The sequence below is a fragment of the Rana temporaria genome, chromosome 1 (genome assembly GCF_905171775.1).
Source record: "Rana temporaria chromosome 1, aRanTem1.1, whole genome shotgun sequence".
NCBI classification, from domain to species: domain Eukaryota; kingdom Metazoa; phylum Chordata; class Amphibia; order Anura; family Ranidae; genus Rana; species Rana temporaria.
In genome coordinates this window covers 210,972,635-210,991,381 of record NC_053489.1, presented here as the reverse complement: position 1 = coordinate 210,991,381, position 18,747 = coordinate 210,972,635, and the positions used below count along the sequence as shown (strand labels likewise).

General features: G+C 46.4%; 3 gene segments (V, D, J or C); all 3 read left to right on the top strand.

Annotated features, from left to right (window-relative positions):
- The window catches only part of LOC120936501, a 339,157-nt gene that overhangs the window by 240,735 nt on the left and 79,675 nt on the right, over window positions 1-18,747 (top strand).
- Window positions 1-18,747, top strand: part of LOC120936375 — a 167,481-nt gene that overhangs the window by 74,265 nt on the left and 74,469 nt on the right.
- The window catches only part of LOC120936462, a 66,050-nt gene continuing 59,478 nt past the window's right edge, over window positions 12,176-18,747 (top strand). The window contains 2 exon segments of the V gene segment in view: window positions 12,176-12,283; window positions 12,411-12,584. Coding sequence covers window positions 12,238-12,283; window positions 12,411-12,584 — 220 coding nt within the window.

Genomic DNA, 18,747 nt, shown 5'->3' with positions numbered 1-18,747 from the left:
GTTGGCATTCTTAGTAAGGCTCTGTTTGCCAGGAATTATGGGTCTAACTGGGGAATTCTTAACCCTGTTTTGGAACTCGGGCAAGGCATAGAATGAAGGTATTCTAAGGAATTCCGTTCTAATGAATTACCAAGTCATTTTGGAAATAGTATTGTCCTGATATGCCTCATCTACCAACCAATAAAAATCATTCCAATTATTTAGCGATACTGGTGATGTGGGGAACTACCAGTCTGTGTTCTTAAAGCGGAGTTCCACCCAGAAATAGAACTTATCTACTGATCCGGTTCCTCCCCCCTCTGGTGTCACATTTGACACCTTTTAGGGGGGGAGTAGATCTACACTATATCAGGGGAAAATCATGGGTGCATGTTATATGCCGAACGCCTGCCTCGGAGGGGACGAGCGCCGCTGAAATAGACAGAGCCGAATATCCTGTGTACTCGGCTCCGCTCGCAGTCACACTGTAACGCCATCTGCGTTATTCCATGCAGAACGAGCGCAGCTGTCCCTGTTTCTAACAGCTGCGCTCCGTTCTGTAAGACGTCCGCGTCACTTCCGGTGCGCGGACGTCTGCGTTCCACGCTGGAACGCGGAAGCGCGTCCCAGCTTGTCACGCTCGGCGCTCGGCACCCGGGCTATTTAAACCCCCCAGGATCGGCGGCAGGGTGTTCGGTTATTCTGGTTGGACCCTGCCGCCACCTGGAACCTGGTACCCTCACTGCAGGACCTGTGCCCACGCTGGACCCCTGCACCGCTGCACCTCTGCGCTCCGGACCTCTGCACTCTGGACCCTGCTCCCTGGACCTCACCTCTCTGGACTCTGTCCCACATTGGCTCCCAGGAAACCTTGCTTAGTGGACACTCATTGAGCCAGTATCCTTCTGCCTGATACAGATCCCTTACAGGACCAGCTGCCACGTTCTGCTCCAATTATCACTGGATCACCACTACCAGCAGATTCCTATCACAGAATCAACTACAGAAAACCTCCTAACCGCAAGTATTATCTATGACAAGATGTATTGCTTATAGTTAATGCTGAATCTATACAGGACTGTATTCATCTCCATACTAACTGCCTTATTACATCAATATACTAACCTGAAGCATTACCAACACCAGCTTGTGTTGATTACAGAGACTGTTTATATGCTGCAGTAGACAACAAAGCTTATGAGTTAATAAGCTATCTATAATATATGTTTTGTTCTCTGGAGGTTGTGATGACCTAACCCCAAACTCTTTATAATACTTTGAGAGTGAACCGGTGGTTGTGAGCTGAGTAGCCTCCATTTTGAGATCCAAACTTATAGTCTAGAATCTTGAGTATTGCAGAGTCATAACACACACCCAGTCCCGCCTCCTAGCATTTATGTCCTGCCATTGGACCAGTGTTATGTCCATCATAGGAGTCGGGCCAAGGGGCGGGACTGGGCGGGACTGTGAGACGAGCCGAGTACACAGGACATTGCTCTATCTCAGCAGTGCTCGTTCCCTCCTCGACAAACAGATTGAAAATAATGGAATGCTTAAAGCGGTGGTTCACCCTCCTTCACATCATTAGACCATTACATTCGGCATCGTAGCGCGAGCTACGGTATGCCGGTCTTAAATTTTTAATCCCCGTACTCACTGTGCTATCGATGATTGAAGAATCCGACTCCCGCGGGGAATGGGCGTGCCTATGGAGAGGGAGGATGATTGACGGCCAGCCCTGGCACGTCACTCTCCCCGAAGACAGCCGGAGTAGGTCTCGGCTATTCACGGCGCCTGCGCACAGGCTATGCGCAGGCGCCGTGAATAGCCAAGCCTATTTCGGCTATTTCCGGAGAAGCGTGACGTGCCAGGGCCGGCCGTCAATCACCTTCTCTCACCATAGGAACGCCCATTCCCCGGATTCTTCAATCATCGATAGCACAGTGAGTACGGGGATAAAAAATGTAAGACCGGCATACCGTAGCTCGCGCTACGATGCCGAATGTAATGGTCTAATAAAAAAAAACATTTTTTTTTTTTTTTAACAGGGTGAACCCCCGCTTTAAGGAATAACATTACCGCATATAGTGACCATGTTTGTCTTCCCTTGATCATACACTGCCATATTCTTTTGTGTTCCACTTACCAGCATTGTGACTAATACGTGCCATGCATGCTTGTGTGTATCCTGCACTTCTTTATTAACATCCACTATCTCATTTTCTGCAAAATTACAAGTCCACAGAGAACTGATCATTCTGCAATGATGGGAAAGGCTGCAGATGGACACTGATAAGGCTGCATTGATGGGCATTTAAAATGTACGTTTTTTCCTTAAACTTCCCTCCTAAAAGTTTTTTTCCTTAAATTTCCCTCCTAAACTTGGGGGGCGTGTTATAGGCCTGTGCATGTTATACGCTGATAAATACGGGTTTGGGGGTAATTTTCTAGCAAAAAAGGCAAATTTGAACTTGTAATCAAAGAGTTCCAGAAAAGGCCTGGTCAGCAAGTGGTTATAATCATGCGTATGATACTGTGCATCATATACTATATACTATATACTATATACTGTATATAACATTTATGGTCGTTACCCTCTGGCTGCTTAAATACCCTCCGGGCTCCTCCCATAAACTCAGGCCACCATACTGGCCTTCTTATTTATGGTCGTTACCCTCTGAGAGAGAGATGTGGATCACATAAACACGCGACAAGACTTACAACATAAATAGACCTGAAGTGTGCCTTGGTGGTCTGGTCAGTATGCCAAGAAAAGGGGGCATACCCAAGGTAAGTAATGGGTAGTTAGTTAATTGAAGAAGGATATGCTGAGAAGTGCCCTGAAAAAGGGGAGGGCGGGAGGGTGTCGAATGCGATTGAATGCGCAGACTCACGGACATGAGGTGAGCTGGGAAGAGTCGGCCCAGTGACGTGTAGTACCGCACACTGAACCGACAAAGAGCATGTGTGAGTGGGCTGCTTAAATACCCTCCGGGCTCCTCCCATAAACTCAGGCCACCATACTGGCCTTCTTATTTATGGTCGTTACCCTCTGAGAGAGAGATGTGGATCACATAAACACGCGACAAGACTTACAACATAAATAGACCTGAAGTGTGCCTTGGTGGTCTGGTCAGTATGCCAAGAAAAGGGGGCAAAAGACTCAGAGAGGGAAATAGTTTATATTGATTTCTTGTATTTATTGAGCCAGCTTGGTAAAGGCTTGTGCCATTCCTTCATGAGGATTTGGGATGTATGTGGCAAAACAAAGAGACTTCCATCAGCCTGGTATTTTGATTACGTAGTCTGGTACTCCCTGTTGGGAGGCAACTGAGGCTGCTCCAATTCGGAAAGAATGTCCAGAGAACTGACTGGGGTTTGAAGCCCAAGTTACTTAGGACTCTGACATGCTTGACACACTGGCTGACACTCAGGGAGCTGGTTTAGAAAGGGTAGCAACGAGCTACCATCAGATTGGCTGGGTAGATGGAGCAGTAGTGGGTCGAGCACCGTCACTGGGCGTCAGGCGTTGTCAGTCTGAAACGGGTTGATGTCAACCCCAGGGGCTGGTTTGTTGCATTTGCAGACTGTGAGAGTGTAGTGGTTCGAAAGCGAGTCGGGTGGCGTCGGAGCAGTGTGTGACTGCCGGAGCCGCTGACTAAATTCACTAGGTTGTAGGGAACCGTAGAAGGCCTGGTAGCTGGCTGTTTGGGTGACGAGTCTGGCCAAAGCCCTAAACAGGGAACGAGTAAGGATTTTAGTCATGTCCCTAAAGAGGGGACTCTTGAAAGGTAGGCGCTTGCCACTGACTACAGGTTGGTGCTTCTGTATGCCCTGTAGGAGGGACTTGACTGCATGGGCGCGAGAATACTGATGGTTTACTGGGGTCCTGCAGGGACAGGAAATGCTGGATGCCATCTAGATATGGCGTGATAGTATTGAGAAATGGTCAGCTGCATGTGGCAATACGATATGAAGGCTAGGATGTGTCCAACGTTGCCTATTGCTGCTCCGGGGCAAGGGGCCAAAAATGTGCGATTAGTGTTCCAAGCAGTGCGATAGGCCTTCAGTGTGTTGCGTTCCAAGGAGTGGTTAATAAGTTGGATTGCGTTGGTGAGATGTGACTTCAGTCCATCGTCAGCAATGTCCATGGTGGGACAGGGATAGTTGTTGGGTCGGCTCCAGGCTCTTGCTGGAAAAAACATCCATTCCAAGGTTGGAATAGGAAAGCGCATCAGCTGCTTTTTGCATTTGCCTGGAAAAGGTCTACATAAGATATTAACTGGTGACGGAGTGACAGCTGCGCGAGCCTGCGCAGGAAGTGATGGGGAGTGATTTAGATCTACCTTAATTGATGATGTCGGCTGTGGCCTGATTGTCTGTGGTGAAGAACAGTGTATGTCCTGTTCAAGTGTGGTCCCAGACCTGGGCAGCTGCCACGATGGGGTGCAGCACGAGGTGTGATGAAGACTGGGTGAAGCAAAAATTTAAGAGAATTTCTGGGGGCCAAGTTTTGGAGAACCAGTGGCGGCCTAAAAATGGCTGCAAAAGCCTTTGGTGGCTCGGCTGACACTGCCGGGATGAAGATTGAATTGCTGTTCTATCAGGTGGGGAAGTTGTCCCACATCGCTAAGTCTGCTACAGATGCTTGGTCTAGTTTGAGAACTTGGACTGGATCTTGCATTGGTGTGAGAAAATCAAGACAATACACAGGTGCTCAACAAGACGATATACATGCACTCGCAGGCCAACGTGCACTCGCAGGCCAACGTGCACTCGCAGGCCAACGTGCACTCGCTGGTGCTGGATGAAAACCTGAACTAACCGCAGGGAAAAAACACAGAGAAAAGATGAGTGGCCCGCGTGCCACTGAAGATGAATGGCCAACTGGGTGCCACTGTGTGTTTGTGTGGCTGATTGTTTGTCACTGAGGTGTGTTTGCAAGTTTAGTTTGTATTCGGGTTTGCACGTAGATGCCTCCCGCAAAGTGCTTTATACTACTGCAGACAATATTGTGCGGTTGCAAGGGTGTCAGTGAGTGTCAGGTTGCTGGGACGATATTGTGTGGTTGCAGGGGCCTTGAGTATGAAGGTTTGTTTTGAAACGGCATTGCGTGTTTGCAAGGGTCTCAGTCTGGTTTGCTGAGACGATATTGCGTGGTTGCAAAGGTCGCGATGATTATGAGGTTTGTTTTGAGATGGCATTGTGTGGTTGCCACGACTTTGTATGGCTGCAAAGGTCTGAACGGGTGTCAGGTTGCTGAGATGAGATTGTGTGGTTGCAAAGGTCTAGACGGGTGTGAGGTAGCTGAGATGATATTACATTTAGCAAGGGTCTCAAATGAGTGTCAAGTTGCTGAGACAATATTCCCCTTTATTTTTATTTTTTTATGAAAACGACTGTGAATGAAACGCTGGTAAACATGAGTTACCGCATCTGGCAGTGTTTACAAGCTGTTACAGGCATTGGCGTTTCGAATGCGTTTCGAATGCCTCTGAACCTCCGTCTGAACCCATATTTTTTTTTTATTTTTACCAACAGCAGTGTACATGAGGCCAAAGATGATTTGTCTGGCTGCAAGGGTCTCACTGAATGCCAGGTTGCTGGGGTGAGACTGCATGGTCACAAAGGTCTTTGACGAGTGGAAGGTTGCTCAAGACAGTATTGCGTGGTTGCAAGGGTCTCGATGAGTGTGGCGCTGCTGAGACGGTATTGCGTTTGCAAGGGTCTGAACTATCGTGTGAGGCTGCTGAGACGGTATTCCGTGGTTGCAAGGGCCTTGATGAGTGTGGGGCTGCTGAGACGGTATTGCGTTTGCAAGGGTCTGAACTATGGTGTAAGGCTGCCGAGACGGTATTGTGTGGTTGCAAGGGTCTCGATGAGTGTGGGGCTGCTGAGACGGTATTGCGTTTGCAAGGGTCTCAACAATGGTGTGAGGCTACTGAGATGGTATTGCGTGGTTGCAAGAGTCTTGATGAGTGTAGGGCTGCTGAGACGGTATTGCGTTTGCAAGGGTCTCAACAATGGTGTGAGGCTGCTGAGACGATTTTGCATGGTTGCAATGGTCTCAACAGGTGTCAGGTTGCTGGGCCGAGATTGTGTGAAACATTTTATTATTATTATTTTTTTTGCACTTTTTAAATTACTTCTTGCGTTTTTTATTTTTTTTGCATTTTTTTTTTGCGTTTTGTAAGGGTCATGTGTTGCAAGGGTCTTAACAAGGGTGTCAGGCTGCTGAGACAATTGTGTGCTTGCAAGAGTCTCCATGAGTGTGGGGCTGCTGAGACGGTATTGCGTTTGCAAGGGTCTTAACAAGGGTGTCAGGCTGCTGAGACGATTTTGTGTGGTTGCAAGAGTCTCCATGAGTGTGGGGCTGCTAAAACGGTATTGCGTTTGCAAGGGTCTCAACAAGGGTGTCAGGCTGCGGAGACGAATTTTGCGTCGTTGCAACGGTCTCAACAGGTGTCAGGTTGCGGGGCTGAGATTGTGTGGTGGCAATTTTTTTTATTTTTTTCTGCACTTTGATTTCTTTTTGCGTTTTTTTTATTTATTTATTATTATTTATTTATTTTTGCGTTTTTTTTTTTTATTTTTTATAATAATTTTTTTTTTTTTGTAAGGGTCATGTTTTGCAAGGGTCTTAACAAGGGTGTCAGGCTGCTGAGACAATTTTGTGTGGTTGCAAGAGTCTCGATGAGTGTGGGGCTGCTGAGACGGTATTGCGTTTGCAAGGGTCTCAACAAGGGTGTCAGGCTGTGGAGACGAATTTTGCGTCGTTGCAACGGTCTCAACAGGTGTCAGGTTGCTGGACTGAGATTACGTGGCGGCAATTGTTTTTTATTTTAATTTTTTTTGCGTTTTATATATTTTTTTCCTTTTTGCGTTTTTTTTTTTTTTTTTTTTGCATTTTGTAAGGGTCATGTGTTGCAAGGGTCTCAGCAAGGGTCTCAGACTGCTGAGATGATTTGCATGGTTGCAAGGTCTCAATCAATAAGAATTGGGTTACTGAGAAAGGATAGAAACACCTGGTTTGTTTGTACCTTAACCCCCCTGGCGGTATCCCCGAGCGTGACTCGGGGTGGGTTTTTTATGTTGCGATCGGTATCCCCGAGTCACGCTCGGGGTAAGCTATGCAGAGCCTGCAGCGTGCGCTGGCTTACCTTGTCCTGGATCCAGCGATGCCACCGCGCTGTGTGAGCGAGCGGGACCTCGCTCGATTCACACAGCGTCCTCCTGTGCCGCCGATCTCCGTTCCCTGCGACGTTACGACGCACGGGAGCGGAGATCGGCGCCAAATTCAAAAAAGTAAACAAACACTATACATACAGTATACTGTAATCTTATAGATTACAGTACTGTATGTAAAAAAAACACACCCCCTTGTCCCTAGTGGTCTGCCCAGTGTCATGCATGTCATTTTATATAATAAAAACCTTTTTTTCTACTGTAGATTGTCCATAGCAACCAAAAGTGTCTTTTTATGTCAAAAATGGTTTTAGATCAGCTAGAAAACAGCGATAATAAATTATAATCACTTGCAGAATTGTGCGATAGCGATTTGCGGGGAAATTCGTCATAAAAAAAAAAAAAAAAATAATGACAGCAACAATTCTGCAACTGAGCAAATTTCAGTGATTTTGAGTTGATTACATTATTGAATAATTTTTATTTTAATTATATTATTACTTGCTATAATTATTTATAATTATTTATTATATTATAATTTAAAATTTTGTTTTTAAAAAAATGTCATACCCGAGATGCCTATTAGATTCTTGTTTGGTCAGATTTAAGTGAGTTATTCCTAAAAATCACAGGCCTACAGTATAAAACACCAAATTTCCTTGCAAATAATTGTACCGCTTTCAGCATGTTTTTTCAGACAGAATCATACCGCCAGGGAGGTTAAGCAAGCAGTATAAGGTAGAAGGACAACGCCTGTTTGAATCGTAGGTTCCGCAGGGGTCACTAATGAGCGATATGGGAGACAACGAATGGTAGAAAATTGATAAGACATAAAGAATGTAATAACAAATCTTACTTGCGACAGTGGGCCATGCGAGTGAGTTTGCGGCGGACTGTGGCTGGAGTGAAACATGTCGGGAACGTGTAGCGTGATGCCGGGTGTAGAAAATAGAACACGAGAAGTGCGTATCAATGCTTTGTAAGCTCCACTGCGGGAACCAAACATATGGTACAGGTGACACCATGAGTGGCCACGAATTTGACATGACAAACAAGCTAACGAATCCTACCTGGGACAGTGAACGTGCGACTGGGTTTGCTTTGGACTGGAGTGGATGTGCAACACATCCCAAGAGTGTGGTGTGGCGCCATGCATGACACACAGGCAATAACTTTGGTAAATAAATGAGAGAGAAGAGCCGTGTACAAGCAATTCGTAAGTTCCGCTGCGGGAACTAAAACACACGACATGGGGGAAACAATGAATGACAACGGTAGAAAGTATGCAATGTATCTGATACAAAATGGTTGTAAAATGCATGAAATGAATCCGATACGAATTGATAGTAAGGAGTATTGAACAAATCTGATACGAATTGGTTGTAGAGTGTATGCTACCCCTTGCTTTGAAACCGAACACCTACCAACCATCCATCCCCCCAGGCTAATCAAGTGCAGACAAGGCACCATGTGAGTCCAATTACCACCTCAATCTGCCAAAGAACCCATACAAACACATGTCAATCTCCAAATGGATTTACAAATGAATCGTATGTTTGGCAGAAGGAAGTTACAAATGTACTATGCCTGAGCCGAATGATGTTGGAACATGAGCAAAAGTAACTCAGAAGCAGATGTTTTCCCAAAAGGGATGCAGGATAGGAAGCATAACGAATTGCAAGATTGCACAAGATACGAAAAGGTTTGAATCCTACCTGCGAAGTAAGCGGGAACCGCCAGCGAAGACCATGAAGGGAGAAGCCGCAAAGCGCTTGCGATGTCGAATGCGATTGAATGCGCAGACTCACGGACATGAGGTGAGCTGGGAAGAGTCGGCCCAGTGACGTGTAGTACAGCACACTGAACCGACAAAGAGCATGTGTGAGTGGGCTGCTTAAATACCCTCCGGGCTCCTCCCATAAACTCAGGCCACCATACTGGCCTTCTTATATACATAATCATGTGATCAATAACAACCATACAATAGGAAAGAAAAAGTTCTAATATGTGTGCATTCACAAGCAGATGAGTCAGTCTATAAGCATACCTCCTAACTTTTTGAGGTGGGAAAGAGGGACACCTATTAGCAAAAGTATGTAGACATAGGACACACACCCTGTTATGCCCCCTCAAAGAAGAATTATACAAATGTAGCGCCCCCTTACTTTCAGTACGGGCACTACGCTAAAGTTAGTGGGGAATGGGAGAGTTATTTTGCTCCCATTCACAATTTGTTAAATTGTGGGCTGCTGTCATTCCTGAACTGTCCTGTAGGTCAGTCTGCGCTCCACCCCTGGGCGACAGGTGGCGCTAGAGGGGTTCTGGCAGAGCCACTTTTCCCCAGAAGCTAATTAGAGGAGTTTTCTCTTGTGGGGCATGCTGGGGAGGGGTATATCTGTGGCAGACGCCATCTTTCTTGGTTCTTCCCACGGGTTCCAGGTTCCAGGTGCGGCATCCACCTTTAGGGTGCGCGCATCCAACGTACCCCGGCGATGGCCTTCCAGGCTGGGGTTGCTTGCTACGCGGAGCTCCATATTGCAGAGAGGGGCCCCAGTAACTTATTGGGTCCCCCGCTTTACTGAGAAGATCCCAGGCTGGGTGCCGCTCGATTAGGGGGTCGGCTTGAGGAGAACCCGAACCACCGGGGATCTGGTGACTGGAATGCTGACAGGTACTCTTTGCTGTCATCCGGTGACCTATGTTCAATCTACTGGAAGGATTCGCTCAATTCGTCCATTTAGCTCATTCAAGTAGGTAATAGGCCTGTGGCAGAGGCCCTAGAGCCAGGCCTGTGGCAGAGGCCTGTTCCCCCCAGCAACCTAAAGTGACACTTTGGCTGCCAGGCTTGTGGCAGAAGTCTGTCCGGATGCACTTCACCCACTCTGGCTAGAGTGGCGACGAACGGTGACTACGATTATTGTGCAGCTGTGAGCAGGATTGCTCTCTCTAAATCCAGGCCTGATACCGCAAGTTCTTTATCGCTTCATCAACCTTTTCCTTCTTACTGCATGTTGATGTTGGCTATGTTGGGCCTGAAATAAAGCATTTGAAAACTCTCCTTCATGTACTGGACATTCGGTCTCTACTTTATTCATCAGCTACACCCCTAGACAACATTGAGGTAACTTAATATGCTGATCCCAACAACAAACCAGCGGCTCCTGCAGGGTATAGCGCTACACAAATATGATTAGTTAAACCCACAAGTGCTCCAAATTAGGGACAGTCCCTTGAAATCAGGCACAGTTGGGAGTTGGAGCTATGTATAAGGCCCCGTACACACGATAGAATCCATCCGCTGAAAAATCCCAGCAAATGGGTTTCAGCGGATAGATCCTATGGTGTGTACACTCCAGCGGATCTGTTTCCGCGGATATTTCTCCCCTGGGATGGATTCCAGCAGATCGAATATTTGCTGACATGCCAAACAAATCCATCTGCTGGAATCCATCCCAACAAATGGATCCGCTGGTCTGTATAGACTCACCGGATCCATCCGTCCGAAGGGATCCCCCGCATGCGTCGTAATGATTCGACGCATGCGTGGAATTCCTTATATGACAGCGTCGCGCACGTCGCCGCGTCATAATCGCGGCGACGGCGCGACACGTCATCGCCAGAGGATTCTGGCGCGGATTTCAATGCGATGGTGTGTACACGCCATCGCATAGAAATCCGCGGAAATCCTCGAGAGGATTTATCCGTGGAAACGGTCCGCTGGACCGTATCCGCGGATAAATCCTCCCGTGTGTATGGGGCCTAAGTGCAAACAATAACAGAGCATTTTCCCATGTACACCATCAGATTGTGCCTTTTAATTAATTTCCCACTCTTCAGTGACCTCCACCATCATGCAGGTATTGCCCTTACCTCCAATTGTTGACCTGATAAGTGTTTAGGTCATATGTGCACTTACGCATATATGTGACCCTAGGTAAACACCTGTACTATGCTGAGAGCTTTCTCCCTACGCACTCCCAGCACAGTAATGAATGGGTACCCTAAAGCAAGTATGCAGTCCGATTTCCATTCTGTGTCTTTACCTAAGGTGAGATCATATCATCAGTCTTCTGCAGGTGGAAAAAAAGCATTTCATCCCCCCAGTGATCAGGCATTGTAGCAAGTAATAAGGCAGGATACTGCAGCAGGCGCTGATCTGTGTCAAACATATGTGAACATAACCTAGAACTGCACAGCACCAGGATTTACAAAACTATGGGGGCTATTTACGAAAGACAAATCCACTTTACACTATAAGTGCACTTGGAAGTGCAGTCAATGTAGATCTTAGGGGAAGATCTTAAATGAGGGGAAGCTCTGCTGATTTTATCATCCAATCATGTGCAAGCTAAAATGCTGTTTTTTATTTTCCTTGCATGTCCCCCTCAGATCTACACTTGAAAGTGCACTTGTAGTGCAAAGTGGATTTGCCTTTCGTAAATAACCCCCCAGTGTCATCTCTATGCCAGCATCCCAGGCAAGAAAGTACTGTACACGTTGGATAGTGCCTGAACAAACGTGATGCTATCCTTATCAAGGAAAAAGTAAATTAGGTTATTGCTAGGGGGAGTTGTGTGATCTCTGTTACAGTACATGTTAAATATCTACTAGTGCTACACCTACACGTTACTTACCACTAATGACATTTTATGAAAATGTATTCACTATCTGATGAAGATGCACTTTAAGCACTTGAAAAAAAAATCACAAAAAAATATATAATATTAGGTAATGTAAGTAAACTGTTAATAAATCCCTTAGATTACTCTTATCTGGCACTTCCACCATGAAACGAACATGAGAATAATGTTGGAGAATATTAGTAATAAGTATTCACTATCACCCCCGGCACTGGATTATGTTTCTAGCAGTGACCGTAGAGATCTGTGAATAATATGATAGTTGTACAATGTGAAGTTTATTATACATCATCCTACAGACATCTAGGTGTAGGGAGGGGATGGTCGTGTCCAATCAGATCTGATCACATTTACATTGATGTCTGCACTCTGTATTTAATACACAGGGGAGATAGAATACAATCCACAGATCTCTGCCTGAGCCACCTGCACCATGTCGTGGTCTGTCCTCTTCATCACTTCTCTATTATTCTGCACAAGTAAGAGGGGAAATGGGTTATTAATGTCTAAGCTGGAGACCAGCTATAGGAGAAAGAGGGAGTTTAATGTACATATTACAAGTGATCTCTGCTGTACTTTTTATATGAATTTATTTCTGTATTTCAGATTGTGCCGCTCAGGTGAGTGTGACCCAACCAGCCGCTCAATCCGTCTCTCCTGGGAACACGATGACATTACCTTGTACAGTTACTGGGTTCAGTATAGGTGATCGCTGGGTGCACTGGTTTCAGCAGAAAACAGGGGAAAAACCCAGATATCTGTTATATTATAAAAGTGACAGCAGCAAACACCAAGGAGCCGGGGTCCCTGATCGGTTCTCTGGATCCAAAGACACCCCAAAGAACACAGAATATTTAACCATTAAGTCAGTGATGTTAGAAGATGAAGCAAATTATTATTGCTGTTTGTGGTATACAGATGGCAAAGAGTTGCACACTGATACATTCTAAGGAGGAAGTTATACACATTACTTCACAGGACTGGGTCATTTTTCTAAAGATTATATTTTAGAAATTCTATTGTATAATTATAATTGTTATGTTTACTTTGTATTGTGTTTATTAGTTATTTATCATATGTAAATTTGGAGCAGCAGCAAGGTAAGATCTCACAATATAAATAGGTATTTAAAGATTATTCCATGGTCTTTTGAAGAAGAACATTTGTACATACCAAACAACACTACTTTCAGGGAAATTACAAGATATAAAAAATGTGTCTGCCTTTTTATTCTTGAATTTGCCATTTCTTTATTTAATATTTTTCAGCACATACGAGATGCCTACATTTGAATTGTCTTCCAGTCTTGCATTGGTGTCCCCCCATACTGCCCTCCACTGCCCCCTCCCATCATGCTGTCCCTCCATACTGCCCTCCCCCACCCCACCATCATAGTGTCCCCCCATACTGCCCTCCATTTCCCCCCTTACATCATGCTGCCCTCCACTGCCTCCTGCTCCCATTATGCTGTCCCCCCATACTGTTCTCCACAGCCCCCCTCCCATCATGCTGTCCTCAATACTGCCCACCACAGCCCCCCTATCATGCTGTCTCCCCATACTGCCCTCCACTGCCCCCTCCCATCATGCTGTCCCTCCATACTGCCCTTCCCCACCCCCCCATCATGGTGTCCCCCCCATACTGCCCTCCATTTCCCCCATCCCATCATGCTGCCCTCCACTGCCTCCCCTTCCTATTATGCTGTCCACCCATACTTTCCTCCACAGCCCCCCTCCCATCATGCCGACCCCAATACTGCCCACCACAGCCCCCCCCCCCATCATGCTGTCCCCCCACACTGCCCCCCACAACCCTCTCCCATCATGCTGTCCCCCCATAATGCCCTCTACTGTCTCCCCTCCCATCATGATGTCCCCCCATACTGCCTTCCACTGCCTCCTCCTCCCATCATGCTGTCCCCCCATACTGCCCTAAACTGCCCCTTACCATCATGCTGTTTCCCCATACTGCCCTACCCTGCCCGCCCCTCCCATCATGCTGTCCCCCATACTGCCATTCACTGCCTCCCCCTCCCATCATGCTGTCCCCATACTGCCCTCCACCGCCCCCCCCTCCCAAAATGCTGTCCCCCCCCCCCCCATATAAAAAAAAAGTAAATAACAAAAATTAAAAACTACTGACCCCATCCACTGCCCTACTGGCCCTGTCTACTGCCCTACTGACCTAGTCCACTGCCCGAAAGACCATGTCTACAGCCCCACTGATCACGTCCACTGCCATACCAACCATGTCCACTGCTCTGCTGACCACATCCACTGCTCTACTGACCACGTCCACTGCCCTACTGACCCTGTCCACTGCCCCCGCCCACTGTCCTACTGACCACGTCGACTGCCTACTGACCACATTCACTGCCCTACTGACCACGTCCACTGCTCTACTGACCACGTGCACTGTCCTACTGACCATGCTCACTGCCTTACTGACCACATGCACTGCTCTACTGACTATGTCCACTGCTCTACTGACCATGTCTACTGCTCTCCACTGCCTCCCTCCCATCAAAAATTGTAGTTAACCACTTAAGACCTGGACCTTTAGGCAGCTAAACGACCCGGCCAGGTTTTGCGATTCGGCACTGCGTCGCTTTAACAGACAATCGTGCGACGTGGCTCCCAAACAAAATTGGCGTCCTTTTTTTCCCACAAATAGAGCTTTCTTTTGGTGGTATTTGATCACCTCTGCGGTTTTTATTTTTTGCGCTATAAACAAAAATAGAGCGACAATTTTGTAAAAAATGAAATTTTACTTTTTGCTATAATAAATATCCTCCAAAAATATATAAAAAAAATAATAATTTCCTCAGTTTAGGCCGATACGTATTCTTCTACCTATTTTTGGTGAAAAAAAATCGCAATAAGCGTTTATCGGTTGGTTTGCGCAAAATTTATAGCGTTTACAAAATAGGGGATAGTTTTATTGCATTTTTATTAATTTTTTTTTTACTACTAATGGCGGCGATCAGTGATTTTTTTCGTGACTGCGACATTATGGCGGACACTTCGGACAATTTTGACACATTTTTGGGACCATTGTCATTTTCACAGCAAAAAATGCATTTAAATTGCATTGTTTATTGTGAAAATGACAATTGCAGTTTCGGAGTTAACCACAAGGGGGCGCTGAAGGGGTTATGTATGACCTAATATGTGTTTCTAACTGTAGGGGGTGTGGCTGTAGGTGTGACGTCATCGATTGTGTATCCCAATAAAAGGGATCGCGCAATCGATGATGCCGCCACAGTGAAGAACGGGGAAGCTGTGTTTACACACAGCTCTCCCCATTCTTCAGCTCCAGGGACCAATCGTGGGACTCCAGCGGCGATCGGGTCCGCGGGTCACGCGGTCCCGGAGCTTCGGACCGGGTCGCGGGCCCGCGCCTGCGACCCACGGCTGGGCACTAGCACAGGACGTACCTGTACGTGCATGTGCCCAGCCGTGCCATTCTGCCGACGTAAATGTGCAGGAGGCGGTCCTTAAGTGGTTAAAAAAAAACAATGGAAAAAAATGAAATAACAAAAATTAAATACTACTGACCCTGTCCACTGCCTTACTGAACCTGTCAACTGCTCTACTTACTCCGTCCACTACTCTACTGACCACATCCACTGCTCTACTGACCCTGCCTACTGCCCTACTCACCACATCCACAGCCCTACTGACCATGTCCACTGCCCTACTAACCATGTCCACTGCCCTACTGACCACATCCACTGCTCTACTGACCGCATCCACTGCCGTACTGACCATGTCCACTGCCCTACTGACCATGACCACTGCCCTACTGACCACGTCCACTGCAGGACCGTAAAGGGTAGTAGGATCAGTGGGAAGGGCTCTGGGCTCAGAGGGAAGGGCTCAGGGCAGGAGGTTGGGGGGCCTTCATGGTTTCTTGCAACAGGGCCCTGAAGCTTCTAGTTACTGCCTTTTTGCCTTTGTTGTAAAGTCAAAAAATATATATATATTTTTTTTAGCTTTTAAAGGTAAATGAGAGATCTGGGGTCTTTTTTTACTCCAGATCTCTCAATAAAGAGGACCTGTCATGCCTATTTCTATTACAAGGGATGTTTACATTCCTTGTAATAGGAATAAAAGTGATCAGAAGAAAAAAAAATGTAAGTGACAGTATGAAAATAAAAAGTAAAATAAATAGTAATGTTTTTTTTTTATTTTTATTTAAAGCATCCCATCCCTCTGTGCTTGCACCCAGAAGTGAACGCACGAGTAATTAGTGCCAGCATATGTAAACGGTGTTTAAACCACACATGTGAGGTACCGTAATCCGGCAATCATTAGAGCAAGAGCAATAATTCTAGTGCAAGACCTCCTCTGTAACTCTAAACAGGTAACCTGTAAAAAAATGTAAAGCTTCACCTATGGAGATTTTAAAGTACTATAGTTTGTTGCCATTCCAAGAACGTGTGTAGTTATACAGCATGACATGTTAGATAGCTATTTACTCAGCGTAACACCATCTTTCACATTATACAAAAAAATGAGGGTTACTATTGTGTTTTCTTTTTTTTTAATTCATTACATTTTATTTTATCAAAATTGTGTTTGAAAGACAGCTGCGCAAATACAGTGTGACTTAAAATATTGCAACCAGCGCCATTTTATTCTCTAGCGTCTCCGCTTAAAAATAAAAATATATAATGTTTGGGTGTTCTAAGTAATTTTCTAGAAAAAACATACTAATTTAAACTTTTAATAAAAAAGTTCCAGAAAAGGTCTGTTCAACAAGTGGCTGATAATCATGTGCATGATACTGTGCATCATATACTATATATACTCTATATAACATATACATAATCATGTGATCAATAACAACCATTCAATAGAAATAGAAAGTCCTAATATGTGTGCATTCACAAGCAGATGATGCAGTCTCGAATTGCAAACAATAACAGAGCATTTCCCCGTGGACACCATCAAATTGTGCCTTTTAATTCATTTTCACCTCTTCAGTAACCTCCACCACTATGGAGGTATTCCCCTTATCTCCAACTGTTGACCTAATAACTGTTTAGGTCAGGCATGTCCAAAGTCCGGCCCGCGGGCCAATCGTGGCGCGCGTTACGGTTTTGAATGGCCCGCCTGGTTGTTTGGACATATATATCTTTTGTGGCATCTGACGATCTCCCAGCGCCAGGGCCACAAAGATGTCTATGCCTTGAAACGGGACAGGGAGGAGGCGGGAAGAGCGCCATACACACACAGGAGAATTTCCTGTTTGGGGCCAGCCTCTGTAATAGGAAGTCCCAACTGCCATTGGACGACTGTTCTGTCCATCAAAGGAGGTGGGACTTTCTATTAAAGAGGTCACTGTGTAAACACAAGATTCTCCTGTAGATAATCTTTGGCGCTCGTGGGTGCATTCCTGGCAATGCTGCGTCATTCCTGGCAATGGTTTGGCATTCCTGGCAATGGAACGGCATTCCTGGCAATGGTGCTGCATTCCTGGCAATGGTGCAGCATTCCTGGCAATGGTGGGAGCATTCCTGGCAATGGTGGGTGCATTCCTGGCAATTGTTCGGCATTCCTGGCAATGGTGGGTGCATTCCTGGCAATGATGCTGCATTCCTGGCAATGGTGAGTGCATTCCTGGCAATGGTGGGTGCATTCTTGTCAATGGTGTGTGCATTCCTGGCAATGGTGGGTGCATTCCTGGCAATGGTTGGTGCAATCCTGGCAATAGTGCTGCATTCCTGGCAATAGTTCAGCATACTTGGCAATGGTGAGTGCATTCCTGGCAATGGTGCTGCATTACTGGCAATGGTGCTGCATTCCTGGCAATGGTGCTGCATTCCTGGCAATGGTGCTGCATTCCTGGCAATGGTGGGTGCATTCCTGGCAATGGTGGTGCATTCCTGGCAATGGTGGGTGCATTCCTGGCACGCCCGAGCTCATCTCTTTACTCACACACAGCCACACAGGCAAGAGAATTCTTGTTGGGCAGTGTATTAGTTGCTCGGAGGAACACACTTAGACCGAATTTTTATGGTTCAAAAAATGTCAGGCAAAATGGTCGGCCCTCCCGCATGTTCACTTCATCGAATCTGGCCCTCTTTGAAAAAAGTTTGGACACCCCTGGTTTAGGTCATATGTGCATATGACCTAAAAGAAAAAAGATGATCTCAAGTCATCACATTTCAAAATTATCAAAACCATTTGTTAAGATCAACATAAAACACTCAAATTAAACCGTGCACTGTCCTGGTGCACTACAGTATGAGCGTATTCAGTGGCGGTGCATCTATAGAGGGCGCTGGAGTGCCGCCCCCTCTGGCTCTCGCCCTGCCACTGATACAATAACATAGATTTATGCATTGTTGCCGGCCGCTGGACTATTCAGATGGCCGGACGGTGAGCGACAGCCACCTGAATAACGGCAGCTGGTTGGCTGTGTGGAAGGGCTTTCCGAGTACAGCCCTCAGCCTTCCGGATGCTTATCCAGGGGATGTACGGGGGTGCGTTCCTTGGATAAGACTGACAGGCGTCTCAGCCAATCAGTTTCACCGGTTCTGGTAACCTGGTAATCTGATTGGCTGAAGCGTCATCGAGGGTGGGAGAAGACATCGAGGGACGTGGAAGGAGGATGGCTGACCCGCCGAGAAAGGTAAGTGCTGAGTGGGGGAGGGCCATTTTACAGGGCACAGCGGTGACAATGGGCACAGTGGCGACAATTGCCACAGTGACGACAATTAAAGGGCACAGTGACATCAATGGGCATAGTGGACACAATGGGTACAGTGGTGACAATTCAAGGGCACAGTGGCGACAATTGGCACAATGGCATCAATGGGCACAGTGGCATCAATGGGAACAGTGGCGACAAAGGGCACAGTGGCGACAATTGATGGGCACAGTGGTTGCATTTGATGGCATGGCACAGTGGTGACAATTGATGGCACAGTGGCTGT